This window comes from Solanum pennellii, chromosome 3 (assembly GCF_001406875.1).
Source record: "Solanum pennellii chromosome 3, SPENNV200".
In the NCBI taxonomy this organism is placed as follows: domain Eukaryota; kingdom Viridiplantae; phylum Streptophyta; class Magnoliopsida; order Solanales; family Solanaceae; genus Solanum; species Solanum pennellii.
Genome location: NC_028639.1, coordinates 74,090,936 through 74,102,183, shown reverse-complemented (window position 1 = coordinate 74,102,183; position 11,248 = coordinate 74,090,936). Strand labels below are relative to the sequence as shown.

The 11,248-nt window shown below is 35.4% G+C and overlaps 1 protein-coding gene across 4 annotated transcripts; it reads left to right on the top strand.

Annotated features, from left to right (window-relative positions):
• Positions 1–362: 362 nt before the first annotated feature.
• On the top strand, positions 363–8,687 carry LOC107015339 (serine/threonine protein phosphatase 2A 55 kDa regulatory subunit B beta isoform). 4 transcript variants are annotated; one of them, XM_015215583.2, is made up of 14 exons: positions 363–810; positions 3,054–3,157; positions 3,252–3,350; positions 3,567–3,686; positions 3,941–4,147; positions 4,826–4,917; positions 5,016–5,134; positions 5,226–5,349; positions 5,540–5,663; positions 7,219–7,287; positions 7,374–7,465; positions 7,557–7,634; positions 7,727–7,794; positions 7,912–8,687. In XM_015215583.2, the coding sequence occupies exons 1-14, from the start codon at positions 693–695 to the stop codon at positions 8,046–8,048; spliced, it is 1,551 nt and encodes a 516-aa protein (XP_015071069.1). In that variant the 5' UTR covers positions 363–692; the 3' UTR covers positions 8,049–8,687. The 4 variants fall into 4 exon arrangements, with proteins under 4 accessions (XP_015071069.1, XP_015071068.1, XP_015071067.1 ...); XM_015215582.2 differs by having other exon boundaries at positions 3,941–4,150; XM_015215581.2 differs by having other exon boundaries at positions 7,724–7,794; positions 7,912–8,659.
• The last annotated feature ends 2,561 nt before the right edge of the window (positions 8,688–11,248 follow it).

Sequence of the window (11,248 nt, the reverse complement as noted above, 5' to 3'; positions counted from 1 at the left end):
TTTAAAATAATTTATTTAAAAAATAATGCATGACAAATTATAAATATAATTAATTTTTTAAGTTAAACTCAACTCGCCCCGCTCAGTCCAAACACGTCCCTATTAACATCCTTACAACCAACTAAAAGTTCAATCTCAAATTAGACCTTTGATATGAGTCAAAATGTAACATAACTAAAATATTTTATTGTGACCCAATAAAATAAATAAATAGGTTATTCAATTTCATTTGTAGGTGACCCAATGTTGGTAAAAATAGTAGAGAGGGCTCGAGTAAAAACAAAAAATAAAATAAAAAAATAAAAAGGTGGGTAGAGAGAGAAAGATTGTACTACAGTAATTATATTATTGATAGAGCTTAGAGAGAGAAGAGTGTTCTGTTGTTCCAAGACAAAAGAAGGGCAAATTCCCTATTTTCTCCTTCCCCAATCCAATCACAGAAAAAATAAAAAATAATAATTTGAGAATCTGGAATTGAAAGAGGGGCATGTGCTCTTTTTGATAATGTTTACGAATTTGTAATGCTTGAATCTGAATCCGACATTCATTTTTCTATGAACTTTACCATTTGCCAAACCTAAAAAACCGATCGCTTTTCATGAAGTGATTGATTTTCTTCTTCTTAATTCTGTCGATTTGATTCGTTTTCGTTTTTTTTTTCGGCTGTTGAAAGGAAAAAAATTATTAGAAAAATGAACGGTGGTGATGGTGGAGATGTCGCGGCAGCTCCGGCGGGTCCACCACCGCCGCTTGAGTGGAAATTTTCTCAGGTATTTGGTGAACGTACGGCCGGAGAAGAAGTTCAGGAAGGTAATTAATTTATTATTTTTTTTTCAGAATTTTTATTTCACTTATACCGCTTTTACATTTGGATCCATGGTTGGTTCGGTGTCAGTGTTCAAATTAGGGTTTTGATCGGTTATGCGGTTGTACCATACTGAAAGGTTATTAAATCTGTGAGTTTTCGATCACCGGGTTTGATGGAGTGATGGAGATTTTAGCCAATTGAGAACAGTATCTACTGAACTCTTAACAAGTTTGTTGTTACTTAGATTTTGTTTTAACTCGTGTCCAGATCTAGATGATTGTTTTTTCGAGTGTAGTCTGTCATTGTTCTTAATTTAGTAGAGGACTATGAAGTATGAAGTGTAGGTTTTTGACTTTTGATGCAAGCGTCATGTTAAAGGGTGGTAGCTGCTGTCTTCACTTGTTCCTTTGGTGCTTTGGAGTGTTGGAATTTTATGTATGCGCAAATGTAAATCATGATGCTGTGGTGTAACTGCACATGCAATCATGTATGGTTAGTATTGAGGCAGTCATCGGACATTCTTTTAGCTCCATGCACTAAGCTTTTGATCTTTAAGGTATGATGTTGGGCAACTGCCTCATTTCAAATGGAGTATGGAAGTATGTATAAATAGAGATATGTCAGGTAAAACGTCTCAAGAATAAATGCCTCCCATCACCTAAAATGTCAGAAGATTTGATGTTGCTAATGGGATGTGAGATTTTATTGATGTCTATTTTGCTGCAGCTCAGTAAAATGTTGTTAATTTCTCATAAAGTACTTCAATTTGTCGTACGAAATGTCTATATATATATATTTAAGGCTCCCATAAGGTAGTCCCAATGTGCTATCTTGGTTTCAAGATGAAGTATATGCAATGCCTTGTGGAGTTGGTCGTTCCGATCTTTATGTTTCAGTAAGTAACTCAATGTAGATTACTATAGGTTTGGTTGTCCTTTTGTAAACTAGGTTGAGGTGAAAGTCTAACCAAAGTCGATCTAGGCTGAATGCTTGTAACACTTTGTAGATGCTACCCTTTTCTTTAGCTTCCCCATTAAGATTGTTCTGATGTGAGAGTAGTAAGTTGCATGACCTTCAATAAAAGGATTTGAAATTTGTTGTGGCTTTGTATCTAGCTACTCAAGTATCTACCATCATGAAGAGTATATGCACCGGAAGGTAATGGGGAGTTGTATTATGTCATTTTACCTAATTTGCGTAGGAATTTAGTTTTAAGAATGAAACTGAATATGGATTTTTCTTTGATTCAGCATCCTTAGCCATGAAACTTTCTTTTCCTAAATCATGATTCATGGTGTGCATCAAAGTCCATTCTTTTTTTAGTTTATACCACAGACAAGCTCCTTCTGCTCTTGCATCTCTTTCTTTTACTTCTATCTCATGTTTTATTTGTCTGAAATATGCAGTCTGTCCGCTGCAGAATGTAGGATGCACTGAGTATTAGTCTTTTGGTCATTGGAGTTTTCATTTCCTAATGCCTACACATGTCTCTTTCATCGCCTCTACAGGCAATTTCATATGCCATTTACTAGTGATCTTTTGATCATTGGAGCTTTCCTTTCCTAATACGAACACATGTTGTTTCAGAAGTCTCAAGTACCTGTTTGCCTAATACCAACACACATGGTGTCCGAAGTCCAAGCACATGGAATTTATTTTCAGACTTGTGTTTTTCTTCTTATTGATGAACGTGTATAGTCAATGTGGATGCATTTAGTTTTGTCAGCACGAAGATCCTTTTGGTCATGTTGCGATGATCTCTGAACTTCCAAAGCCATGGCTGCATCAATTTCACTATTTTATTCACATCTATTCCCTAGTTCAGATTCACAAGCTACACTTTTCCTATATGTACAGCTTCTTGTTTAGCTTGGCTGATTTTGATTTTGCACACATGTTGGTGCTATCAAACATTCAATTGTTTCTTTCCATGATACTCATGAATAACTCATCTGGTGCTCCATGTTGTATGACATGGTTTGACTAGTAACAGTGGCAATTCGTATTATCTAAAATTGTTGCATAGTTAACTGTTGGACCATGATAGGATCTGCAGATGAGCTTAATTTAGAAACAAAATTTTAAAATCAAATTTGTTTTGTAAATTTATTTGAAGTGCCAGGATAATGCAGACGTACCATTTCCAGTTGCATGGGGATTTATATGCTTTGCTTTCTCTCTTTGATGTTCACTGCACTTACTTTTTTGAGTATCATGATGTATTTTCTCATCATTGTTGTTGTAGTTGATATCATCTCCGCAATTGAGTTCGATAAAACTGGTGACCATCTTGCTACTGGAGATCGTGGTGGTAGGGTTGTATTATTTGAAAGGACTGATACAAAAGAGGTGGGTTTCTTCACAATGCAGTTCAGAAGATCTATTAAAAATTGGAGGTTGTTTCCGCTGATCATGTCTCTTCTTTTGCATTGTTTTTATTTAGAATATTGGAAGTCGGAGAGAGCTAGAGAGAATGGACTATTCAGTGAGTCGGCATCCAGAGTTCCGTTACAAGACAGAATTTCAAAGCCATGAGCCTGAGGTATCTGCCAGTTCTTTGTTCTTCCTTTTTGGTGTGATGAAAGAGTTAGGAGATTGTTAGTGATCTGGTTCTCATGTACCACTTTCCTGTCCAGATGCAACTGTGTAGGGTTGAATTGCCTCTTGCTGCCATTTCTCATTCTTCATTTGCTTTGCTTTCCTTATTTTCTTGCTTCAAATAGTATTTTAACTTTTTCCATCACATCTTTCTGTTCAGTTTGATTATCTGAAGAGTTTGGAAATTGAGGAGAAAATCAACAAGATCCGTTGGTGCCAATCGTCTAATGGTGCCCTCTTCCTTCTATCCACCAACGACAAAACCATTAAGTATTGGAAGGTAACTTAGTTGAATGTAAAGTGCTAAGTTTAATATTCTTCTGTACGACTCAAGATACATTTTTGCTGTTGCATTGATGAGCAATATTGATTGTTAATTTCAATTGTGGTGGAGAGCTATTCTGATTGTTGTTGAGATGTGTACTAGTTGAGAGTTGACTTATGTTGCACTATGAAGCCACTTCTCTTTGGCTATTATTTTTGTGGATTCCTTATCAAGGTGCTGAGTGTTCTTTTCTTCTTTTGCTGATTCAGGTCCAAGAGAAGAAAGTTAAGAAGATATCTGATATGAATATTGATCCTTCTAGAGCTGTTGGAAATGGCAGTGTGGCCAGCTCTAGTGTTTCTTCCAGTCCAAAGCAATGTCGTGCTAATGGGGGTTATGCAGATAGATCTTTGAATTGCTTGAGCAATGATTTGTCGTTTCCACCTGGGGGCTTTTCTTCATTACGTTTACCTGTGGTAGTTGTACTTAAGCTTTATATGCCCTGTATGTTCAGTTGTTTATGGAATGTCAAATATGTCTATGTGCATTACATTTTATTTATCAGCCAAGCATGTTATTTAATGTCTGTGATCGTACTTTAAGGTTTTATGGAAATGGAAATGCGAGCAATGTCATAAAGATATTGTTAGGTAGTATCAAGTTACTTCTTATTCCTTGTACAAAAAAAATAAATAATAAAAAGTAACAGAGAACAATGTACATGGTGTTTCTGGACTCCTGGTTACTGAGAAGACTGTTCTTTCTAGTTTCTTCTAGTTCTAGTTTTGTCTGTAGTCTCAGAAATAGGTACTTGTATTCTTAACATAGTTAATTGTGCACCCAAGGTCTGATGGTGGGTGAAATTTTAACATATACTAGTCAGGACAACCTATGTTCATGTGTTTATGTGCTTTTGTAAATGGCTTTGGTTTCTCTTGCATGATATGGATACAGACATTGTTTTATCTTCAAATCCTCATACTTGGATCATTGGAACTGAAATGTTTTCTGTGCCTTCAATTTTCTCTTGATTGTTAGAAGAATTGTGGTGCTTTGCCACATCTCCTCTCCCCAAGATAGTTGTTGCCTTTTCAATCTTGACATGATGTCCTCATTGTTACTCCTGAATAAAATCTTTGCTATGTTTATTATAGGTAACAAGTAATGAGACCAGCCTTGTTGCTAGGTGCAGAAGAGTGTATGCTCATGCACATGACTATCACATCAACTCTATTTCAAATAACAGGTGAGTATACTGCTCTTGCAATTCTGCTTTGCCATATTGTTTTTTCTGGTTTACGAGAGCTCATGGTAATTTGTCCGGCATTCTTCTTTTCAACTCAGTGACGGTGAAACATTTATATCTGCTGATGATCTCCGGATCAACCTTTGGAACTTGGAAATAAGCAATCAGAGTTTCAATATTGTTGATGTCAAGCCAACAAATATGGAAGATCTGACTGGTAAGTTTTTCCTGAGTTCCTTTGTTGTGAGAACCTCAACTAGGTCACAAAATTTAATTTTTGGAAGTGCCTTGTGTTATATTTATTGCAGAGGTGATAACTTCAGCAGAATTTCATCCTACTCATTGTAATACGTTAGCTTATAGTAGTTCAAAAGGGTCGATTCGTCTCGTAGATCTGCGGCAGTCAGCTTTGTGCGACTCACATTCTCAGTTGTAAGTTCCACCCTTTTTTCCCTTATTTCTAATTTTCAATGCATGTGGATTTTTTTCTTCTTTACATGTGATGATATAAAAGATGGATTAAAATGTTCTGGAATAGAGCTACTTTTGCAGGCATAGTTATTTATTTAAATTATTTCCTGATAGCTTTATCGATTAAAAATACTGGTTCCTTGTTATGCAGGTTTGAGGAGCAAGAAGCACCGGGTTCAAGATCTTTTTTCACAGAGATAATTGCTTCAATTTCTGATATTAAATTTTCTAAGGATGGAAGATACATACTCAGCCGTGACTATATGACCCTAAAGGTTGGTTTACTTAAGTTGATATTGTATTGAACTTGTTATATGATATGGAATACTCACAAGTGCACTTAAAGTCCTCGTACAATTACTCTGGAAAAGAATATTTATGAGATTCTAGATGCATTGAATGTGGTTCATGTTGGTGGTGCTTCCCAAGTTTTTACTGTTATTTGTATTAGTTGATGGCGGTATTTCACCTTTGATCCTTATATTCCCTTTTGGCAAACTTTTGCATTCATAATTTTTTTTTAACGCTAGTTGTGGTTTCCTGAGAGGTTAATTCTATGACTGATGAATAAAAGTTTGCCAGATTTTTCTGAACAAATCTTGGTAGAAACATCTTGTCATCTTCTATTTCAATATCTCTTAGTTCAATGTGGTAGAAGCATCTTGTTTCTTATTTCTTTCCTAATTAGAAATTTTCAAAGTTGCCTGAGCTCTACTTTTTAAATATTTTGCAGTTGAACATTGGGTTCCTTTTTTCCTTTTATATGCGCTTTTGAAGACAATTTTTAATCGGATTCAAATAGTGGCTTTAGCCCCCCTTCCTCCCCGCTCTTTTGAATTTGGAATTGAGGTTTGATGGATTGATGTATGCATATTATTGCTTTCAATATTGTGTCATTTTGCATTTTTTAGCTAAATAATTCATGTGAGAATTAGTTTCTATATCAGTTAGCTTATCGTTGTTGGTAGGTAGAATGAAAGGTGAAACATTTCCATTTAAATATGAGCAGACATATTACAAGCTGCAGTTGAATATATCTGCTGCATGAGGTTTTCTCGAAGACTTAGCCAGCGAAAAAGGAAGGGAATGATTGGCAAACTCCATCGCACAGATGGTTTAGTTTAAACCACTCTCTTTTAAAGTTTAAATGACATTTTAGCAGTAGTTTCAAGATTGAACACTTTTATGGCCGGCAGGGTGAATCTGGATCTCAGAGATGATTGATTGACTGGAAGAATTTGATTAGAGTTTAATTGTTGGTTTCAGTTCTGTAATAGGAACCACTCCACCTTTATCTTAAGCAAGTTTGTTAAGATTCTGCTCAACTTTAGCTGTATTATCTTTGTCTAGTTCTATGTGAAACACTTCCTCCAATGTTTGATGCTTACGTACAACAATAACAACACACCCAGTGTGATCGGGGGTGTACACAGACAAACCTTACCCCTACCTTTGTGGGGGTAGAGAAGTGTTTCCGACAGACCCTCCGCTCACGAAAATCGTTTTCCTATAGCAAAAATAGTATAAATAACCAGAGTAGAAGTAATAATAGTAGTAATAAAAATGAAGACTACGATAATTATAGCATAATCGTAAATTAATAATAATATTTGATGCTTATGTGTTGTTGCTAAACTACATATAATTTTAGTAGAGACCTAGACCAGGAATTCCTATTACAAGTATAGTTGTTGCTTCTTGTTTTCAAGCTGGGTCATCCCTGGTTCAGCTATTGTTAGGAGGACCACTGGTCTTTCATGCTTGTATGTTTTCCATTTTTATATGGACAAGAGTGTGTCCTTGTTACTGAGCTTACATTTCTTTTTTCAGCTATGGGACATAAATATGGATTCTGGTCCAGTGTCAACCTTCCAGGTTCATGAATATTTGAGACCAAAGGTGAATTACCATCTGGATCAAGATGTTACTTGTCTATATTTGTCATGTCTCTTAGCTGATCATATATATTTTTTTTTGATACACAGCTATGTGATTTATATGAGAATGACTCCATCTTTGACAAGTTCGAGTGTTGCCTTAGTGGTGATGGGCTGCGAGTAGCTACTGGTTCTTATAGGTGTGTAGTCTGTCATCTATTTGGATTTCTTTTATTAGTTCACTTCTGGTTTGTTTGTTTTTAAAAAATATTATTATTATTATGATTTCAGTAATCTTTTCCGTGTCTTTGGTTGTGCTGCGGGCACTACTGAAGCAACTACACTGGAAGCTAGCAAAAACCCCATGAGGTACGTATATCTTATCTTCTTCATGTGAATAGATTTGGATATAAATGTTGTTTGTCTTGGTCTGACTGACATTGATTGTGCTCCACCAGAAGACAAGTACAGACTCCTTCAAGACCTTCCAGGTCCCTGAGCAGTAGCATAACACGTGTTGTCAGGAGAGGTATGCATACATATTCATATATGCACTCGACAATAAGTCATGTTTACACTTCTCTTATTGCCGGAAATATACATCAGCATGACGAAATATACTGGATGACATTTATTTGCATTACAGGTTCAGAAAGTCCAGGTGTTGATGCAAATGGAAATTCATTTGATTTCACAACGAAGTTGCTCCATCTAGCGTGGCATCCAACTGAAAATTCAATTGCCTGTGCCGCTGCAAACAGCTTGTATATGTATTATGCATAAGTGTAAACAGGAGGAATGTAGTTTCTTGGATAGCATTTTTTCAGGTTGCTTTTTTAAGAAACGTTTTCTTCAGAAGCAGCTTGAGGTTCTACCGTTTCACTTCCAGGTGCCTCGCCAACCTGTAACATGCATGGTCCAGAAGTGGATGAAAAACTCCAAACAAACCAACTTTGTCTTTATCAGCATACTGATGACCTCGTGTTCTTATCCTCTTCTTCTCGTTTACTGCTTCAGTCTTTTGAATTTGTTATTATATTGGGTCGGAGTAGAGAAAGAATGCCTTAGTTCTCCTACAAGCAGAAAAAATGCCACTAGGTTTTAAGGTAAATGTAGTTTTTACTGAAAATGGTGGGGAAGGAGCTGCTGCTAACTTGCAGGGCGCTTAGCTTATTTTGTTGGATAGCATTATTTTTTGTAGGATAAATCAGTGTGCCTTTTGTTATAGATTATTAACTAAAGTAAATTTTTTCTGTAAAACAAGTTGAAGGGCACTGACATTTGTTCACTTGTATTTTTTGCTTTTTGGAAGTGAAGTTGGCACTGTTAAGCTTGTCACTCCTTACAGAATTTTCAGTGTTTTAACATTCTACTACTCATTAGATTCCAGATAATACTGTTGTGATGGAACAGTATAATTGATATTTGTGTTGCTTGATCATATCATACGTTATTTTTGCTGCTACACATTGCTTTCAACTGTATGTACGAATCATATATTGGTGTTCGAATTGTCTTTGTTGTGCGTATGAACTGAAATTCATGCCAACAAATTGCTGTGTCGCATATTTGACGTGTAAAATTTGTCATCGTCGGTCTGCATATTTCGCTATAGCTACTCTCGTCCTTTAGGTAAATATTCTTTTTGAGTTTCTATTTTTGTCCTTCGATGTGATACTTCGTTTTCGTCGTCCAAAGGATGATTTTCATGTTTAGTACATACTTGCTCGATGTCTATTTTTACTTGTACAGTCAACAAGATGAGAGATTAATTTATTTTAGAGCTCAAATTTTAAAAGATTTTGTTTTCTTTTTAGTTAAATATCATCGCAAAAATTGAGACAAAAGAGAGATCCTTTCTAGACAAATAAATGTTTATCAAGAAATTCAACAAAGAATTGATTTTTTTATTTTTATTCTTAAAAGAAGAGCCGTCTTTGTTAACGAGTATATTCGCTGTTGTGTGTGAAAGAAAGTAAGTTAGGGCATGCTGTGAATAAAGTCTACCTTTGTAGTGTTGGGCTAAAAGAAGGAGCAGCATAGTGGTAATAGCTGCAATTTGATCTCTTATGTAGTTTGTCAATATTATATAACTCGTGTGATGTGTAGTATAACAATTATTTTTTTATCTAGTATATATTTCTGATAATAACATGTCAAAAACTGTTTAACTGTCTATTGATTTTCTTGATCAAGACTTCCTACATTTCTCCCGTTTCAAATAAGTAATACAATACAGTTACACTGTTCTCGTGTGACAAAAGTGATAGGTCTAGTTTTACTCGAATGCACTAAAACTGCAGAAGTCATGTCTTGTTGTCTGTTTAGCCACTTTTGTTTTTCATTGACTTGCGCTATTTTTTGCCATTGCTAAATGGTGGATGTTACTGTTAATAACTTAGCTATCGCCGAAGAAAAAAAAAAGATCGATCGAATTCACACTCTGGGGAAATTGAAAGAGAAGCAGAGTTTCACATGATAACACTCATTGCTAAATGGTGGGTCTTACAATAACCATGATTAGTTCTTAATGGAATTTTTATTAATTGCATTCATATGATAACAAATTAAGTGGATGGTGATGGAATACACTCTGAGCCAGTCGAGCGCTCAGGATTGTCATTAAGGGGGTGTTACACGGCTTTAAGAAATTTTCATCACACTTTAAATGCTAGACTAAAAATTTGACTTGTGTGAAGGGTGGGTAACAAAAATTAAAAAAACATAATGCATAAATATACAATTATATTTGATCTCAGATGACAAATAACATTCGGACTTTGAAAGTGCATATGTATACACCTTAGTTTAGTGTCAATTGATCACTAAATACTTTGATTCATATTTGTTGTGTCTTATCGATATATCGTTGACGTATCGTGATGATGATTTTGTAAGTTAAAATGTGCTAGTGACACAATGAACATGAATTTAATACGTATAGGGAGTCAAATCGTAGTAAGCAAAATCATTAAATGGAATAGTCATGGTTATGACTTAATGGCTTTGGGCCCTATGTGTTCATAATGCCCAAGGGAAGGCCACGCTAACTGATCAGCCGTGTTTTACGCGGGTTTTGACAACAGTAACGCTGTCCCATATCTCACTTCCTTCTGCACATCGATTAGATGTATTTTCTACATTTTAATTTATATTTATGTGTGTCACATTAATTGACTTTATATTGAAGAAACAAATAGTTATCGAAAATTTATCTAGAAATTTTACAAAGTTTAACAAATTCTTCAAAATTAAAATGAAGTTAGGGCCTTTTACTTGAAATTAACGCAATCCTTCAGCTTGTGAAGTTGGGTTTGAGGTTTAATCAGTTAGGATTTAATTAGTTTAGGTGGGTCTAAACGGGGACACGAGTAATTTCAATTTGATCTGGGATAACATTCATATTTGATAACGATAAAAATATAATTATGGACAGACTTAATTAACAAATAAACAAATAAAAAGACGTATTTAACTTTTGAATAAGAGCTTTGGAGTAATAAGTAAAAGTTATTATCTGTAATCAGAAAGTCGTAAAAATATTTTTCTTTTCTTTGCTGTTTCTAAAATTTTACACGTAATAAAAGCTTTAGTAAATCAATTTTTTATTTTTTTGAACTTTTCACGTTGATCGTGGTATAGTCCGCAATAGAAGTGTTGTTGCAATAATTCACATTTCTCTCATATTAGTGCTCCAACATCATCATGGGGGGCTCCGCCACGTGTCTCCGGCGAGATTGGCTCGTGGCTTTTCGACCACTCAACGCTACGATTCCGTTTATCTGGCTCACAAATGTACGGTCCTGATTCCTCCAACAATAATAATCCAACGGCTAAGATGAATATCATCATGATGCTCTATTGTCTTATTTCTGCTTTGTTTGCACGCAAGCTTTGGCTGCTCTGTTACTGTTGCCGACTTGGCGGTCGGCTTCCTTGATAAATAATCAGCTTTATTTTTACTTGCAGCCGAGCCGAAATCG

Coding starts and splice junctions, on each gene's coding strand:
- LOC107015339 (XM_015215580.2), top strand. CDS start 693: ATGAACGGTGGTGATGGTGGAGATGTCGCGGCAGCTCCGGCGGGTCCA. Junction 4,918..5,015: donor AACTCTATTTCAAATAACAG/GTGAGTATACTG, acceptor TTTTCAACTCAG/TGACGGTGAAACATTTATAT. Junction 5,350..5,539: donor TGCGACTCACATTCTCAGTT/GTAAGTTCCACC, acceptor CTTGTTATGCAG/GTTTGAGGAGCAAGAAGCAC.